Source organism: Purpureocillium lilacinum, assembly GCF_023168085.1.
Source record: "Purpureocillium lilacinum CBS 284.36 DNA, scaffold_2, whole genome shotgun sequence".
In the NCBI taxonomy this organism is placed as follows: Eukaryota; Fungi; Ascomycota; class Sordariomycetes; order Hypocreales; family Ophiocordycipitaceae; genus Purpureocillium; species Purpureocillium lilacinum.
This window is the reverse complement of record NW_027072112.1, coordinates 5,546,731-5,565,039: the sequence shown is the minus strand read 5'-3', so window position 1 is coordinate 5,565,039 and position 18,309 is coordinate 5,546,731. Positions and strand designations below refer to the sequence as shown.

Here is an 18,309-nt window from a genome sequence, read left to right as displayed (position 1 = left end):
ACATGATGCATACAGACTCGGAGCGGGCTATCCACGACTCCAATCATCACACCTCAGTTTCAACACGCATCTTCAAGCCAGCCTGTAGCAGATTTTATTGGTTGCTCTCTGGTCTCGATTTAGTGGCTCATAGCTAAATGTTAAAGTTGCGACGCGTATTGCTGTCGATAGTCGTGACGCGACACTGTAGCGCCCCTGCGCGGGATGCCCCATGATCTGGCAAGATTCCCCTGCTAAAGCCAGACAAGGATAAATGTAAACCCGCTCTCGTCAGGCGGCTGACCCGTGCTAGAGCAGGGCATGGTGAGGTGCCTGCCTTAGGTATGTGATGTGTGTTGGTTTCGGCTCGTCACATGTTGACCTGGTACTGCTCGGGTCATCAGGGGCAGGCCAGCCGCATCGTCAACTTGTCGTAACTCCTGTCCCATCCTCATCGGCCGCGGCTGGACCCCGTAAGCGCTTCGCGTCAGGGGAACTGTTGTGTGCCTTGAGGTTGTGACACAAGGCTGCATGTAGGGTGCCCCAGGGTCGTCGGATTGACGTAGCGTAGGCGAGAGCAACCGCCCAAGCTGACAACCTTGGCGACGTCGGAGGAGCCTCTCAGTATACTCGACGCGCAGCAAGGCTTGATGGCCAGCGCCGTTTGCCGCCGCGAAAGGTTTTGTCGTTGTTCGTAGGGAGGACGGGTACGCTCTCAGGGAGACCTCGAGCGACTGCGGCTCCGACTGCGACTCCGCGAGCCCCCTCGCGCATCCACATCCATATCCCTATCTTCGCCCTCCTCCGACCCCGCATCGTCGCCATTCTGTCTTTCGCTACCCTCCTGCTCGGCTTCACCCTCCTCATCATCCTCCTCCAGCAGGTCCTCGAGGTCGCCCAGCGGGCTCACTCGCGGCTCCAAAACCTCCAAATCTTCGAGGACGTCGCGCTTGGGCATCTTCCACAAGCTCGTGGCGCAGACCCTGTCCCCGACGAGCAGCTCGTCGACAAACTCGTCCACATGCGTGAGGCGCGTGCCGTTGCGGCCCCTGCGGCGCAGCTTCCGGCGGTCCTCGAGGTACGGCTCGAGCGTCGTGTAGACGTCGGCGGCCTGGCGGGTGAGGCGCACGTAGAAGCACGCCAGCGCGCGCAGGTACTTGAACTCGTCGCCGCCAAAGGCCAGGTACTCGCGCAGGATGTCGTCGGAGGGCGCCAGCTCGAGCAGCTTGAAGGCGAGGCACAGGAAGGGGCTGGGCTTCTGGCTCGCGCCGTGGGTGCCGCCGATGAAGGAGACGTGCTCGACGACGCGGTCGACGATGTCGGCCTCGTTGAGCGCGAAGCACTGCTCCTTGTAGAAGTAGGAGTCGACGATGCGGTCCTTGACGGCCTTTTCCATGATGGTCGCGGGGTTGAGGCCGTTGGGGGCGAGGGACGCCGAGGAGCCGCGCTCGTCGAGGAAGCGCCGCGCGTCGGCGCGCACGACGTCGGGATTCTTCGACATGCTGGGCGTGGCTGGGCGGCGGTTGGGGTCACGACGGTCGGTCGGGTTGTGAGCGATGCCGCTGGCGGCGATGGCGGTGGTCGTCGTTGAGGTTGGTGGAGCTTCACATCGGCAAGGTCGCTACGGCGAGCAAAAAGCTGGAGCCGGGGGGTGCGATAAGATTGTTGCTGTGCCAACAAAGTCAACAGCCCAGCTCGACGCTGACGTGCATGACGAACGGCACAGCGTGGCACAGCGAGCCGAGCAATCAATCAAATCTCGAAACTCGGCTCGCGACATCCAGAAAATTCAATCGATCCAAGCTTCCTCAAAATCTTCAACACTATACCAGGCAGTCCATGGCAGACTAGACATTCCTCCTGCCCGCCATGCGTCGCGCACTCCTCAGTTCGTCGGACGTGTCCGTCCTTGCCTCCATGGCCATCGGTATCCGCATTCCTCTCCGCCACATGGTCCCGGCCGCGGCCGTACCGCACGTGGGACCGCACCGCAAGCCTTAACAATTGCTAACCTCCATTTCCAACAAAACAGTGATTCTCTGCACGCTCGCCCTCTTCCTCAGCGGCTACGCCATCCAACAGCGCACGCTGCGCGACCTGCGCGCCGCCATACGGCCCCGCGAAACGCGACCCTCGCCGAAAGCGCACCTGCCGGACCGGTTCCGCACGACGACTACGGAGCTCGAGGACGGAACCGTGGTCCTGGTTGAGAGTGACGCGGACAAGGAGGCCGAGGAGGTGGAGCAGCTCGTCGCGACGGCGCATATGCCCGAAGACGAAAAGGCGTCACACGAGGTGAAATCAGACAACGCGCAAGAGAAGCAGCGCCATCGGCAGCGCCATCGGCAGCAGCAGCAGCAGCCGGCGTCACGAAAGGAAAACGCCGGTCCCGTATCGGAGCGCCAGCGTTCCATCATTGCACAGCTACAAGCCGACGTCGCGGCCAAATCATGGGGCGTCGAGCACCCCGACCCGCTCAAGAAGTCCAAGGTGCCCATCACGCGCGCCGAGCGACGCCGGCTGATCAAGGAGGAGATCCAGCGGCTCGCGCAGTCTGAGCAGCGCGTATACTACCAGCGCCGGCTGTGGTGAGACGTCTCTGCACGGCGCGCGCGCGTTCGCCGTTTGCGGCCATGGAAGTTTGGTGCCCTGGTTGGCACGGCTACATGGGCTGAGCGGGTGGTGGGGTGATTGATGTAAACGATTACGAGGGGAGGCGGGAAGCCGACCATTGCGGCGACACGGGGACCTATCTGCAGGTTACTGGTATATTCTGGGATTTAGGCGTTCTTTGGGCCGGAGAGGGAGGGGTAGCACGGTAAATTGCTCAAGGTTAAGCTTCGCGATGCGTGCGTACGCATTTGGGTGGGACGGGTTTGCGAATCCATAGCATGATGTTTTATTTGACTCTCGGCTTTGCGCGTGTAGGGTAACCCGGCAGCGCATCGAGGCATCGCCAACTGCCTCATCAGAGTGACAGACAAACACTCGTCTGTCGTCATCCCCTCATCGTCCCACCCCGTGCCGTGCACCTCTAATAATTGATGCCGCGCGGCCCTGCCCTGGGATTGGGTGCGATCTGACGCACGTAGCGGGAGAGAAGGATGTCCAGCGCCTTCGCATCCCGCATCTGCTCTCACCGCAACGACAAGGCCTTGCACGGACCTCACCGCCATTCGACGTTGGTGGTGAAAGTTGGGTGAAGTGAAATGTCCGCCTGCCCCCTTTCAACTCACCACCACCACCACCACCCCGCCCGCCAAGCCAAGGACCGTTATCTTTTCCCCCGCAGTCGCATGCTGCTCGCATCGGACGCATCATCTGCATGGCGGCGGGCCCCTCCCTTTTCAATTTGTCACGCACGTCGACCCTTTTCGTACGCTCACCGTGAATCACCCCTTGCTTCGGTGCAACACCTGCTGCCGCTCCGACTCGGACGCCGGGCCAGGGACAGGAACCAGGAGCGGGACGCACGAGGGGAGCATGGGCGGAGGAAGACAACGAGGAGGTGTGCCACACCCGCAGCCCGTCTCACCGGCCCCCGTCTGGGCCGCCAGGAACAGCCATTCATCAGACACGCCAGACATCCAGACAAGCCGCGGGCGCAACGCATCTCGCAACTGCCGCACGCCACGCATTCCAGCCACGGCGACCACGGCCCATCCCACCAAGCCGGACCACCTAGCCCAGCACAACTCTCATCCATCCATCATCCATGGTCCATCGAATGCGCCCCCGCGTCTGCGCCCGCGGCGCCTCATTAAGCACGGGGCGGTCAGCATTCCATCGCCGTCGTCGTCGCGCGCCGCGCCGCCCACTTGCCCCGTCCGTACCTCATTCATGCCCATGTACTATACTCGTCTGCGCGCTCCCGTTCCGAAACACGACTCCCACTTGCCTTCATTCCTGAGGTCGTGTTCCCGTCTCGTGCCGCGCTCGCGAGGTGTCTCGCAGCTCCCTGGAACCCCGTCCCTGAAATTTGCACACTCTTCCGTCATACATACATACTGTAACGCACAACGTACGTACGTACTGAGAGCGACCCGCGGCCCGGCCACGTGCAAACCACCCGGGCGCGCGCTCCTCGCTCTTCGAAACGTCGGGTCCCCACTGGGATGGACGTTGCAGAGACAGATTGACACGAACCAGGGGGTGGCAAATCAGTACTGTACTGTACCTTGCGCTACGACAGGTACCCATGTTTTGCCACGCTGTGACTCTTCGGATGACAGGTGAATGACGATGGAGGTTGTGCGCACTGGCTTTTTGCGGACTGATTGACTGACTGCGAAAATGTGACGGACCTCCCGCCCGTCGGCCAACTCTGCGACGACGACGACGACGACGACCGCGTCCCCGAGCTTTCGGGTGCTTGTGTGCTCGGTCCTTCTTCACCAGCCAACTTGCGACGGGAGGAACCAACAGCTGCTTCGACCACGGCGTCGGTACTGCAGTTACTGCAGCTGCTGCAACCCCCCCCTCGCCACCCATCAGCCATTCAGCGGTTTGCCGTTCCTGGCCTGTGTCTGTGTCTGTGCCTGTGCCTGTGCCTGTGCCTGGCCGGTGCTTCGGACTTTTTCATTATGACGTGAGACCCTCCTCCCATCATGGCGCCCGAGTCAGGCATCAGGCACCCGGCACGGGCCTGGGCCCAACCAACAGCACCGCCAGCAAGAACACCACCACCACGGTGACCTTCCGCCAAGAGCCACAAAGCCCAAGGGCCCATTCACGGCTTGCAAATTACCGGCCTCAACAAGCGGCGCCTGCCTTGCGCAACAAAGGCGCCGCCGCCGCCGCCGCCGTCGCGACAACAACAACAACAACAACAACAAGTAAGGACAGATGGGCGGCGGACAAGCCACAGGGCAAATACGAGCGCCGTCATCCCGTGAAACCCGTATCGAACACCACACCCCGGGGACGATCACCGGCGTCATTGCTCGCGACGTCCCCACAAGGCAGGCAAGCGCGCAGGGTGCGGTGCTATTACAAGTGCGCGCGCTCAGCCTTCCCGCGTGGCTCGGCTCCTCCAGCTGACATGGGAGCATGGGACCGGGGGAGGGGGTTGATTAGTGAGGGGATGATTGGAAGGATTTTTTTTCTTTCCTTCTCTGACGAGGTGCCTCTGCTTCTTTTGCTTCTCCGTCCGTGTTTCTCGTTCCTGACGCGCGCGCCGCTCGCGCGGTGGAGCGACCGACGGCCCTGTCGATTTTTTGGGGGTGGGACCTGCGAAACTGGGGCCTTGTAGGCCTCGTCCCAGCTGGAACTGGAAATTTTCAGGGTCCCGGCCGGGCGCCGAGCCCGCCAACAGGCCGCACAACCGAGAGGCGGCTCCACCGTGCCTTAGCAAGCAGCCATCGTGGCCTCCGCAAGGCGCATTACATCAGCCCAGCTGCCAAGCCCCCGGACCTCCAGTAGTCGTCGTTACTATCCGAAAGCGACCGCATGCGGTCGTTTGCCGAAATTGGCATCGTGACGCGAGACCCATACACATGTCAAACGCACGATAACACATGGACGAGAGGGAGAAAGAAAAAAAAAAGGTTCGTCGCAGGCCCCATCCAGGGCTGCCTGGCTGTGTGTGAATTTGGTATCAGAAGAGTGAATGCAGGCCCTCCGGCTCAACGGTAGGGCTGCTGCAGACACTGCTAGTAACTATGATTACAAGACAAAGTGTAATAAGTGGTGGTGTGTCCCTCCGTCATGTGTGCGTCCGTTGCAGATCGCGTGGTATCGGTATGCAAATCAGTGCGCCATCCTTATTCCAGTGATATCCATGAAAATTCCAACGCTGAAACCCAGTCGATATGAAACGCCATTGATAAGGCCGTAGAGGTAGTGGTGGTGGTTGTTGAGACGTAGTGGTAAGAAGATGGGTGTTCAATGATGGTGGTTCGGTGTGAAGTGGCGTGAAGAAAGGTGATTGATGGATGCCTCAACGTCGAGGGCTCACAGTTGCGCAACCTCTTCGGTGCATGCGCCCTCCATGTCCTCGTTGTCAAAGACAATGCCGCGGCGCTTCCAGCCGCCGCGCTTGATAAAGTCCTCGAGGCTGTCCATCGTCTTCATCGGCGGGCGTCGGACAACCACCGTCTCCCGCTTGTAGCTGAAGTTGGGCATTGACCGGTGGCCGAGCTGGCCGAGCTGCGTTTGCTCTGTCTGCTCCATCGCCTCCGTCTCCGTCTCGCCGCCCAGGTCGTTGTCGTCCTCGGGCGTGGCCGTGCTTCCCGTCGTCACCTGGTCGAGGGTGTACACCGTGGAGGCCGACCACCTTGACTTGGGCAGCTGCGGTCGCTGTCTGAGCTGCAGCAGGAAGTAGTCCTGAGGCTCCGTGCGGTCGTTGTCCTCGTGGTCCATGGGGCTGGCGTGCGGCGGGAGCTCCATCTCGAAGGGCTGGTCCTCCTGGATGTCCCATTGCCTCATCTCGTACTCGCTCGCCCGCTCAAAGTAGCCGCTGTCCCCCTCGTCCGCCCCGTCGCTGTCGTCGAAAAAGGTGGCTGCGCCCTCGAAGCGCCTCCGCTCGGGGCTCAGCAGTGGCCGGTCGTGGAGCCGCGGCGGAGGCTGGAAAGTTGGGTGCAGGGCCAGAGGGTCAAAGGTCGTGCTGCGGCTCGAGCGCGGCGCCCGAGGCGTCGATGCAGAAAGTGTTGATGAGGGTGAGGAGGAAAAGTCGGAGCCGGAAGAAAGTGAGCATCCAGAGAAGGAGACCTTGCGGATGTGGAGGTCACGGGGCTTGGACGACTTTCGCCGTTGGCTGAAGCCGTTGAGGACGTGCATGGCTGCTGTGTATCGAGGATGTGCGGAGGGAGAGAAGATCCAGGACGACCCAGGTGCTGCTGGTCGTCGAGGTTGGTTTGTTGTGTAGCTGGGCCAGCCGGGTCTGCCGGCTGATCCAGAGAGTGGCCGATGGAAGACGCAGGTAAGTAGGTGCTCGGCCGTGTAAGAGTCCCGAGGGTTAGGTGACTGCCGGTGACAGATGCTTGGCGCTCAGTGAACTGGAGTTCAGACGATGAGCGTCGAGATGGTTATATAGAAGCCGAGGGTCAAGAGACGCTGTGTCTGTATCAGAGCCGGATGCCGGGATCAGGCCGAGGGAAGAGGTGGGCGGCTCAACATGATATACAAGGCAGGACAGGAACCGGTCGGAGTAGGACTGGCTGGCCTGGCCTGGCTGGGCCGGTCGCCGCGCAAAAGAGGCGGTACGTACTGCATCAGGTACGAAGCTGCGCCAAGGTGTGGTGGAGTGGAGGTCGAGAGCGAAGTGGAGGCCGAGACAGACACGCCCACCCACCCACACGCCCCAACCCTCCATCACCTCGCGCAGCTCCGCCACCAAACCTCGGCGTCGACTAACTTTTTGGTGCTGCTGCTCTTTCCGGACCTGGGTGCCAAGTGCCGCCTCGACAACGGCTGCTCCGGCGGAGAATTCGCGACAGCTCGGCGGCGACGGCTGCGGGTTACGGTTGAGGAGAAGTTGATTGTCAGGCCATGTTGCCTCCACATGCCGACCTGTCGTGATGGCCAACAAGCAGCAGGCCGGACCGGGCAGGCAGCTCTCTCGACCTCGACTTCAGCGACCGACGCATCCGTGGACAGGCAGGCAGGTGATGAGCCAATCGACGAAACATGCGGGGCCGATCACTTGCGCACACTGCAGTCACCCGGGCTGGTCTGACGCAAGACCTTCGGCGGGCACCCTCGTACGAGAAACGACCTGCCAAGGCACCAAGAAAAGAACTGCAGAGCCCGGCCCCTGCCAGGCCAGCTCCCAAGCCCCTGCTAGCAGAGGCTGCCGTGCGGCAGCCGACGAATAGGCCGTCGAGGACGAGTGCAACCGCAGCGCTCTAAACGTGTTTCCTCGTAATCGAGCGGACCTGGGGTCGCTCAATCTGGCAGCCGATTGCGTCGACGTCATGACGACGATGCTTGTTGGCCGTCAAAGTCGACACAAGACGGTCGAGTCGAACCGCGGCGTGCAAGACACAAGACACACCGAGGTTTGTGACGATGGCCGCTGCGTCGAAGTGTCGCAACATGCAATTTCCCAGAAAAGAAGCAAAAAGGGATGGCATGGCGGCAGCTCCGCGGGGAGCTGGCCCAGAATGGGCTCAGCGAACTGCATGTCTCTGGTGGTCTGGCTGTCCGGTGTGCCTGGAACCGGGATCGATCGTGCCAGGAGGCCAGCTGTCAGCGCTCGACGGAGGGAGGGAGGGGGTGGACGCGCGCGCTCGCTCACTCGTCCGCCTGGCCTCTGGTGCGGTGCAGCGCGCGGTGCAGCGCAGCGCTGACCGGCCGGCAGGGGGTGTGGAGTGCGTCTCGTGGCGGAATGTTCTTGTTTCTTTTTGCCTCTGGGCTGCCTATCCGCGCCGCGTGAGACAGGAGAGGCTGCTCCCGCAGTCTCGAGGCGAGGCTGCAAGCACTTTGGCCGTGTCGGGCAGCAAAGCAGCAGCAGCAGCCGCAGTAGCTCGCGGGAGCCCAGGGTTGAGGTGGTGGTTTTGCATCCCTATCCCTGCCCCCTCGCGCCTTCCCGTGGTCGTTGGTGAAGGTGTTGCCAATTGCGATGGCTTCCGTCCGGCAGCGGCGGCAGCCGCGATCGCCGAGTGTGCGGCAGCGTGTGTGTGACTGCCCGCTGTGGTGCGCTGTGGTGGTTGCCTTGTGACTGCCTACTGTAGGCCTCATTGCTTTGCTTTGCTTGTCTTTTCGCTCACCGCAATGCCAATCTGCGAATGCCCTCATTTCGATGTGCACCCGTGCTGTCACTTTCCCGTCATGCGCACGCTTCCAAATACCGTTCTGTACGAAGCACAGTCTTCCCCCGCGCCGTCGCAAAGACTCACGTCGTTGGCCGCCCTCGGTGACCAGACACGCGGGTGACCCGTCACGTCGTGCTCGCCAAAGTCGTCACACGAAACCACAGCCTCGGGGCAGCCCGTCTGACAAAGCTGGCCGCCAGCCGGGTCTGTGGTCGCCGTCCTGGGAGCAGCCACCCGGCCACGACGACGACGGGGCAGCAGAGCCAACAACAAGAGGCGTTCCCGACCCAACGGTTCCGAAGCCATCTCGTCCAACTGCAGCGAGCAGCAGCAGTGCACCCCGCGCCGTGCAACCGCTCGGCGCCCGCACCGCCAGGTCCGCATCGCAGCGCACTGCAGCGCATGGCATGGCAGTGCAGCGAACCCGTCATGCCGCTCCAGCGCGGCAGGGGCCAGGGCGCAATCAAAGGCTGCCCCGCACGGCGGCCCCTCTGGTGAATCACGGCTGGCGTGGGCATCCACCTGACCATCAACCCTGCAGGGCTGGCCTCGCCTCTCCGCATTCGTCGCCGCGCTAACGCAGCCGGTACCTGCGCTGCTGCAGGCTGCTGCAGGTGCTGCAGGCGCTGCAATTGAGGTGGCCGTCTCTCTCTCAGTCTCTCTCTCTCCGCCATTGTCCGTGCGGCGGTACCTGCAGCGTCTGGGGCGAATGGCATCACGACGACGGAGCACCGCTAACATCTGCATCACCGCCTAGGTGCAAAATGGACGGTCCACGTTCATTGCTACCCCTCCCTCCCCGCGGATACGTACGATGTGAGATAGGCGACCAGGCGACCGAGCAACCGAGCGGTGAGCCGTTTGCTTTCCAAATTCGCAACCCCCGGTCCTGCTTTGCCGCATCCCGCCCGCCCAGGGCTGCCAGGATGCCGGGGTCCGCCCACGACCAGGGCATCCATTCCTCTGCAAAGCCGCGCCCGACGACATTGACCCACGCATCCCGTCCCGTCATTGCAAGCAAGATGCGGTCCGTGCTGCCTCTGCCGACGTGTTTGCTGGGTTCCCGTCAATGGTCGTCCCGGACTCCGAAGTCCTTCGGGTCGTGTCATCCCATAATGAGGCTATTCGCCTCAGCCGTCCCGCCCGTCAGCTACAGGACTCCATAGATAGCCATGGATGTCGCAATTGTTCGTACAAGAACCAATTGGCATAGTTGCGATGCCACGACTGCCCATCTTTCCCTCCGCGTCCAGCCGCTACGGACATGGCAGCCTCGCGCCACAGGAGACGTCTGAAGCCTCGTGCCACCCGTTCATCAATCGCCTTTGACAGTTCGAGCTTCACTGCAAACTCAAAAGCCCCGGTCCGACACCCCCCCTTGGGCCAAGGAGCTCGTACTTCCCATCAATCAGCGTTGCGAATGCCGACTTTTCAACCAGTGCCTGGCCTGAGGGCCCCAATCATGTTATCGGGTGGACGGTAGCCCACTGCAAACCAAGACGCCTCGTTGCTAGCCAAGCAGATCCTCCAAAGAGCTTTGTTCTGGCCTTCACATCTCGTACGAGTCCAGCGGCTTTCCCATCTCCTCCCCCACCCTTTCGCCTCCTCCGATGCCCCGGCTCTCGCTTTCCCCCCGCTGGCCCCATCACCACCCACCTCAGCCCGGCGCCGCCGAAGTGAAAACCGAGACGAGAGCGGCGAGGCACGCACGGGCAGGCAGACGCTCATCTCATCTCATCTCATTCAATCTCATCTTATCCGCCCGCCCGTCCGCCCGTCCGTCTCGGCAACTGCTTGATTGGCACCATTTACCGAGGCCCGGGCAAGGCGTCGCGCAGGACCGTGGACGGTGAGCGCTACTTGATGCGTATTGCCAATGGATGGCGGCCAGCTGAAAGCGTCGTCTTCCGCATCCAGAGGTGGACCCTTTGATGTGCCAGACTGCCGCCGCACATCGCCAAGTCCACCTGGTGCCCGCCGTACCCCGCGTGCAAGAATGCAGCGGGCAATATGCACCGGTTGGGCAAGGGGCGCCATCAGTAGCGCAGCGCAGCGCATCCTCGTCCTGGTTGCCGGATGAGGACTCACTGACAACCGAATGGGATCGCGCCGTCTCTCCTCCACCCGTTCGTTGATGCACGTCTGGCATCTCGGGCACCACGGGCGCCGGGCCAACCATTGCGAAGCATATACTCACATCCTCCAGCAACTCGACGTTCCCCTCTCTGCGTCCCTCTCTCTACTCCTCATCTTGTCCCCTTTCGGAGGCATGGCTGAAGGCGAGGCTTGCCTCCCAAGCCACACGATGCGCGCATCTCAACATCAGTGGCAAGGTCGCGAGAGGGGAAAAGGTACTCCCGGGTCGACACGCCCTCTGGACAGGGCATCTGGGCCAAGCCACGCAAGCCTCACGACCCCAGGAACCAGATGCTCCTGAAGCCGTGGCAGCACCCGTCTCCGGCCGCGCGGTGTGGCTGACCGCCATGGCTTTTCTCTCTTTAGGCAATACTGCGCCCGTATACCCGCCGGGGCACCTCAGCACGCTGCTTAAGCCACAAGTCGATCCAGGCCCTCTTCTTTCTCCTCTCTCCCGTTCTCGATCTGGCCATTGTCAAGCAGTAATGAGTAATCTTGCCGTTTGATGCCGTGGGGTGCCGCCGTTGCGCGGACAACCCCGAGAAACACCCATCATCGTCCCGTCACCCATCATGCGCTCACACCATCACCATCAGCCCGACCCGCGCCAAGAGCACCACTACAACTGCCAACCATCACAGCTGCCACCATCACAGCTGCGGCCTGCCACCACAACACGCCGCCAGCAACGGCGTACGGCCTTGCCGCCACTCCCACTCCCCCAGGTCTCAACGGCTCAGTGGAAGGGAAATAACGCCCAGGTGAATAGACTTTGGAGCTAACCCACTGGCAGAATGCAACCCCTCTGCCAATCATGGCCGTCTCTGGGCCGCAACGTGCCTCGTCCTCCTCCAACGGTCGTTTGCCTGTGCCGGAGACCTCCCGGCCTCGTCGCTGCCGCTGCCGCTGCCGCAGCCGCCGCCGTCCGCAGGGTCGGCCGTACGCGCGCTCCGATCCGGAGTGTAGCATCCGCTCGACACCCTTCCCGCAGCAAGCTTTTCTGACGTGCCCACTGCTCGCATCGTGTTGCGCCGCCCGGCACAGGCAGAACGCAAAATGCACTCGGCCCGGCGGCGCACAACGACCTCAAATCTTCTCCCTGGGCGACCGTGCGACTAGGCTCTCAGTATACTCGAGAGGGTGTCCTCAACGGGCCGGTGTTGCGAGTGCCTCGAGCAGCTAGCACACAACGGCCCTCTGCCCGAGAGAGATAAAGCTGAGTCTCGCGATGCCATTGGCGGGTAGCCCAGCCACACCACACACAGACATGACGCAGCGAGTGCCGTTTTCCCTTGCCTTCACTACTCGTGTATGTAACTATGGCGGCAGCGCGGTCTTTGTTCCTGCGCCATGCACATGCGACGCGCATCCCACCGCCGCCGCTCCCCGATCCCACTTCATCGGATACCACCATCGCACGGACACTTGATGGCGCTGCAAGCAACCCTCTATGGGCGGCAACCCTCATCCGACGCGCCAAGCACACACTCGCTCGTCAGCGGCCCGATCAAGGCTTATCAACCCATCCGCGTCGCAACCGATCGAGCATTGCTTGCGTGGACAGCGTCGACACACACGGACGGCGTCTCCGGCCAAGGGAGTAGCTGCGAATTAGGGTCTTGCAAGATGTGATATGGTATTGTCTAGTGCAGCTGAGCCAGCGACCGAGGCCATCGTCGGGCGCGCCGGCAGACTCTCGCGCCATGTTTATGTCACCAGGCAGCTCCCCCAGCTCTCTTTGCGCAGCCGCGCAGCTGTGCAGGGGCAGTCAGCATCATCTGCTGCAGATCATCCACCGCTGGGCTGCGACCCCACACATCTCTTACCGGCCACCCGGCGATCTGCTGGCTTAGCCCAAGCCTCAAAGACAGCCCAAAGGCCCCCAAGCAGCGGCGTGCACGACCAAGTCTCAATCCCGGTCAGCACGTGCACCAGTTTCTGCAGGGCCGAAATCCCCCTCTCTGCAGGGGGAGCTCGCCGCCGCACAAGTGCCTCCTCACCGCGAATGCTTCACCAGGCGGGGGGCTCGTCACTAATCCACTGTCGTCATATTGCCCATCAGTGGCCGTTGTTGGCATTGTTCCTCCACCTCCTGAAACATTTGGCCCTCAGGGCCCCCCGCGATCGTACCTCGGCCCTGCGATCGAAGCTGCGTTGGCCAATTCCATTCCGTCATCGATGATTCTTGCCATCATGCACGCGTAAAGAGGTTATTCCTTGCAGCAGGCCATGCCGCACTGGAGGGGCACACTTTGACGGACGGGCTCCGGCGTCCCGATCTGCGGGCCCGGAGGAACACCTCCATGAGCCGCATTCCCGGCCGGGCGACTTGCACGTCCCACACCCGGCTGTTTCGGACGCGTAAAGTGCAAATTCTTTCGTTTCGATCTCTCGTAATGTAGGGGAGTGTGATTTTCGCCAAGCGGCGCATTCTGGCACTTTGTGGTGTCGTGTCGCAACGTTGGGGCCGTGGGGTATGACAATTCGGCTCCGTCACTTGATCAACGCACGCAAGGAGGCGACGGCGGCGGCGGCGGCGGCGGCGCTGCCTCAGCGGAGGATGCCGTCGCTCTCGCCAGGAAGGCGCTCAACGCGCTTCTGCTCCCAGTCATCGAGGTCTCGTCCTGCCAGTCTCTGTTTTCCCACGATCCAGTCAGCGCACGTCAGCTCACTCACTCACCCACGACCCGTCCGCCAACCAAACCCACGTGCCAAAAAGGGAGACGGAAGAAAGGCAGGCAGGCACACAGGCAGGCAGGCAGGAAGGACAAGCAGAACGGGAAAACAGCAAAAAGGGAAAAGGAGAGAAAGACGCACGTAATATTCCTCCTTCATGTCCACCTTGCGCGCCGACCGCCGCACGCCAAGCTCCTCCTCCTTGGTCATCTGCCGGACCTTGCGGTCGTGCCGCTCGTAGCGGATGGCCGTCGCGGGCGTGAGGACAAAGGAACCCGCGATGACGACGGCCATGAAGGGCAGCCCGAACGTCAGGAACGGGTGCTTGTTCATGAGCGCGCGGTAGCGCATGCCGAAGCGCCCGGCGTCGCCCGCGCCGCGGAACTTGTTGCTCTGAAACGTCGGCATCGTTGTGGGGGACCGCACGGAACGGAACGGCGGAACGACGGCGACGGCGATGGCGACGGAGGACGCGCGGTGCGGTGGTAAAGTCGGCGGTCGTGGCGGAGCAAGACGGTTCGTGCGGCAGTGTCGTGCGGATGCGGAAGCGGGTGTCCGCGTATTCAATGGAGATGCACTGAGACACGTGGACGTAATAAACGTGAGTGTGTGCGGCGACTGTGTGTCGTGCCCGGAGGTGCTACTGCCGTTGATGCCGCTGCTCCTGCTGCTGCTGGTCAAGCTTGCGAGGCGAAGCTCAAATTTCGGACGGAGAGTCGCGCCACGGAGTCATCCGAGCTCACGTGGTCCGTGCGCTATCCACAGTACCTGCACTTCAATGCTCTGTCCGCTTCGTGCCACAACCACTCTTCAGTATCATGACCAACTCATGTTGTAACTCAGCAACAGGATAAAATATTTATTTGTCAAAGTGTATAAAGAAATACTCATGTTCGCGATCTGAAACAGGTAAACAGAGACCGGTCTTCGCACGCCATGGCTTCGGACGCCCGCCTTCGAAAACACATCATAGCTCTAGGGTAGGTGGTTTGACTTGCTCATACCCGCTCACACGATGTTCACCAAAGCATGCAAATCAAGGCTCGAATTGAAAAAGAATCTCTGCCTATGCTTCATCTAGAGGCCAAAGCCCACTGCCCGCCCCTCCTCAACTCCTCTGACCCTTCGCCAAATGGACCTGCGCTTGGCCCATGCTCAACATCGCGGAATGAAGGAAGTACGTGGCTCAATGACAAAACGCCAGCCTTTGCCCTGCTGTTTCCTGGGAGCGATGCCACCACAAACACTTCTTTTCCTCTTCGTTCTCCTTCCCATGCCACTAAGCTCCGAAAGGGTATCTGCCCGATCCGGTGTGCGTCGTCATCAACCCTTCCAATAGTACAGTCGAAAGAAACAGCATGAAAAGGAGGTCGAGTTCAACCTGACTATTATACGTGACAAAGGAAAGGGTATGGCCAATCCAGGTGTGTTTTGTCGTGATCATATCGTTTCGTCGTCTCCAATGTAGGTAGTAGAAATTGTGATGGCTGCCGTCTGATCTCTTGGGAAGGGGAATGCATCAGCCGACTGGTGATGCGCTCTATCACACCCGCGGGTTGCTCGTTATTCTAGGCACGGAATCATGTGTCAATCCCGCGCCGCCCTCTTGTGGGTGTGTCGTCATCTTTCCAATCGCGAAGGAGGAGACTGCCAACCGTTTATGTATGCCATCAAGCCCATCCCGATGAGCACAACGCCCAGCATCGATGCGTATGGCAAGCCCGCATGCAGATGGTGGTCCTGCACCGGGCCGGCCCTCTGCGACGTGAGCGGCGTGATCGTGTTGGCTCTCGATAGCGTAGGGTCACCGTCCATCTCGCCAACCACGCTCGTGCTACCTGGTGGCTCTTTGGCTGTAAGAGGGACCGGCGACACATCCGACTCGGCCGCGCTGCGCTGTTCCGAGCGACTCTTCCGTGACCGAGATCGTCGCCTTTCTTCGGCTGCAACCCTCTTGGCCTCCTCGGCCCGGAGCTGCACCACCATCTCTGCCAGCGATTTGCGCTCCGCATCGCGTTCCGACTCAGCAGCCTCGCATCGCTGCCTCCAAGACTCGAGCTGCTCTCGCATGTCGCGCATCTGGCCATCCATCGTGTCGATGCGGTGTTGTAGAGCAGTTGCTGTCTCCTGAGCCGCATCAGCTCGCGCGGCGGCCTCGGCGACAGCGGCCTTGTCGTCTTCGTCGGTCTTGGGTGTGTCCTCGTGCTCCGTAGATGCGGGGACTTCATCTTCCGGCTCAGAATCTCCTGCTTTAGCCGCCCCATTCATCTGGCTGCTCGCGTTCTCTTCCAATCGCCGAGCCAAGCCTTCTGCCAACTCCCGGGCTTCACGCTCCTTCTGTAGCATGACCTCCAGCTCGCGCATACGGGCACTTTGAGAATCAATATCTCGCTTGGCGTTGTTGAGCGCTTCTGTGAGTTGGATGATCTGGTTCAAGTTCTCCTGTCGCACAGGTGAGGGATTCGGGGGCCCCGACTTCGGTCGCTCGGTAGGTCCGCGCTTTAGTGACGGCACATCAGGCTTCTCAGGAAGCGGCTGTTGCGGCGGAGGCGCGGGAGGGTCAGAGAAGCGAGCCTTCGGGTCGGCTCGGAATTGGATACCGCCGCCGTTGACTATCGGCTGTGGCTTTGGCGGCTCTGGCGGTTCGGGCTTCTCCAGATCCTTGACGTCGTCTTTAGAAAGCAGGGTATGAACGAACTGATTCGTTCGACTCAAGTCCTGCGCCTGCAGCCGAGCATTCCGCATCTCGTTCTATCGTGGGGTTAGAAAGCGTGAGGTGGCAGCAGACGTGGCGATACTCACAGAAAGGCGCTTGAGGATCTGGTCGGTGGCTATAGGGGCTAGGAAAAAAGAGCGCTGTTGCGCCATGCCATTGACCTGCGCAACCATGGGCGCGCCGTTTTGCATCATGCGGCCGCCGTTGTTGCCCATAGGGGCACCGGCGGCCGCTCTGCCGCGCATCTGGAGCGGACCATTCGGTATCAGCATTGTGCCGTTCGCCGGGTCCAGGTCGCCAAAGTTCATGTCCATAACATTGTTGGTGTTGCTCAAAAAACCGGCATGCTCGACCTTGGCTGCGACCTTGTGATGAACGACTGTCTTCTGGTCTTCGCTCACAATGTCGATACCTAGCTCGAGGTGATCCGCCGTCTGCAGCTCATGAGGCTCCGACTCGCGGTTCTCTTGCGAGAGGCGCGTGCCGTTGACGAACGTGCCGTTTGACGACTTGACATCGCGGATGTAGATTTTGCCGTTGCGCTCTGCGTAGATCTCGGCGTGTTGCCTGGACAGCACTTTACTGTCAAAGAAACCGTTGGTTGGCGTCGGGATCGTCTTCTGGTTGGTTTGCCGACCGATCCGCAGGCTGTCGGGGGCAAAAGGAACGGCGATCGTTTTCCGCTCAAACGTGCCGTTGAGAGAAAGAAGATAGAGGACTGGTTGGCCCGGCGCAAACTGCTCCTGAGGCATGGGCCGCATCACGGGCTGCTGTTGCGGAGCCACCTGGGGCTGGCCATGGGCCACCTGCATCTGTCCTTGAGGGGCGACCATACCGTTCGGTCGGCCGGCGGGGAGCCTGGAAAAGTCCGGCTGCGGCTCGCCCTTGCTCACCGGCCACGGGTGCTTAGGTTGTGGGCGTTTCCGAGGGCCGGCGTTGCCTGACCACTGACTCAAATCGGATGCGGCAGAAAGCGGTGTGCCATTGGATTGGGAGCCGTTGGTGGCGACGGTGGTATTGGACGAGGTCGAAGAGACCGAGGACGAGGAGTTTGTGCGCGAGAGCTGTTTGCGTGGCGCAAACATGCCTCTCACTTCGTCGGGATTCATGGGGGTGCTGCCGTTAACGGATCCCCATGCTGGCCGCGAGATCTGGGGAAAGGTCGGGGGGCTCGCAACGGCAGTCATGAGGAAGGATCGAGGGCGGCTCGGGTCGATGGGTTCAGCACGCAGGAGATGAGGAGGCCCCGGTTTCTGGTGCCTCTTTCGTCGTCAAGACGACGTCGTCGACTGCGCTTCCCTCGTCGGCCGTCTTCACCACTCCACCGCCCTTTTGGCGACGTCGGAGCGCGGCTCAAGTCGCACGGTGCCGTCGGAGGGTCGTCCGGTATCTCGAAAAGCTCGTCTCGACTCGAGAACGGTCCTTGGCCGATGCTCTGGGATGCTGCTGAAGTGGCACAAGACGATGCGGCCAACGATGGGCGGGTGGCCAATTGACGACGGGCTGGCCTCGCGGGTGCGGGCGGAAACGTGCTCGCTGATGCACCTGCACGGCAGCCGACGTGCAGCAGGGTGCCGGATGATGAAAAAATCAACAAAGGGGATCGTTTTGGCGCGATCGTGGTCGGCCAGCGCGGGTGGAGTGAGCAGCAGAAGGGGAGATTGGGAGTCGAGCTGGCTGTGGTTCCCCCGTTTCTCGCTAGCCGCTGTCGTTGCCGTTGGTGCTGGCCGGGGTGGTGTGTCGGTTTTGGAGGCGGATACAGTGCCTGTGAGCCCCAGCCGGAAGCTTACTGCGAGGTCGCGACGAGCCCTGAACACAACGTCGGCACGGGTTCCATGACGCGCTGCTCTCGCTCAGATGTTCAAACAACGCCTCGCAATAGACAAGATTGCATTCGTGGATGCTCTGGCCAAGGAAGCAACCGGTCAGCAGCTCATGACCACCGTTCACGTGACGTAGCTGTACCGTGTACGCCACAGGGTAACGGTCAGAATAACACTGTGAGGGGCGCAAGCCCGCAGCGCATAAACGTTCTGCCGAGGCCGGTTC

At 61.4% G+C, this 18,309-nt stretch overlaps 5 protein-coding genes across 5 annotated transcripts; 1 reads left to right on the top strand and 4 right to left on the bottom strand.

Moving 5' to 3' along the window:
* Positions 1-694: 694 nt before the first annotated feature.
* PLICBS_003456 (uncharacterized protein) lies at positions 695-1,480 on the bottom strand (the record flags this gene model as incomplete). Its single annotated transcript, XM_018323206.2, has 1 exon — positions 695-1,480. The coding sequence occupies one exon, from the start codon at positions 1,478-1,480 to the stop codon at positions 695-697; it is 786 nt and encodes a 261-aa protein (XP_018178436.1).
* Positions 1,481-1,848: 368 nt separating this feature from the next.
* Positions 1,849-2,571, top strand: PLICBS_003455 (uncharacterized protein; the record flags this gene model as incomplete). Its single annotated transcript, XM_018323205.2, has 2 exons — positions 1,849-1,906; positions 2,012-2,571. 2 exons carry the CDS (start codon positions 1,849-1,851, stop codon positions 2,569-2,571), a joined length of 618 nt encoding a protein of 205 aa, XP_018178435.2.
* Positions 2,572-5,931: 3,360 nt separating this feature from the next.
* Positions 5,932-6,756, bottom strand: PLICBS_003454 (uncharacterized protein; the record flags this gene model as incomplete). Its single annotated transcript, XM_018323204.2, has 1 exon — positions 5,932-6,756. The coding sequence occupies one exon, from the start codon at positions 6,754-6,756 to the stop codon at positions 5,932-5,934; it is 825 nt and encodes a 274-aa protein (XP_018178434.2).
* Positions 6,757-13,418: 6,662 nt separating this feature from the next.
* On the bottom strand, positions 13,419-13,952 carry PLICBS_003453 (cytochrome oxidase assembly; the record flags this gene model as incomplete). Its single annotated transcript, XM_018323201.1, has 2 exons — positions 13,419-13,502; positions 13,686-13,952. The coding sequence occupies 2 exons, from the start codon at positions 13,950-13,952 to the stop codon at positions 13,419-13,421; spliced, it is 351 nt and encodes a 116-aa protein (XP_018178431.1).
* Positions 13,953-15,164: 1,212 nt separating this feature from the next.
* On the bottom strand, positions 15,165-17,447 carry PLICBS_003452 (uncharacterized protein; the record flags this gene model as incomplete). The annotated part of the gene is made up of 2 exons (XM_018323200.2): positions 15,165-16,295; positions 16,347-17,447. 2 exons carry the CDS (start codon positions 17,445-17,447, stop codon positions 15,165-15,167), a joined length of 2,232 nt encoding a protein of 743 aa, XP_018178430.2.
* Between the last annotated feature and the right edge of the window lie 862 nt (positions 17,448-18,309).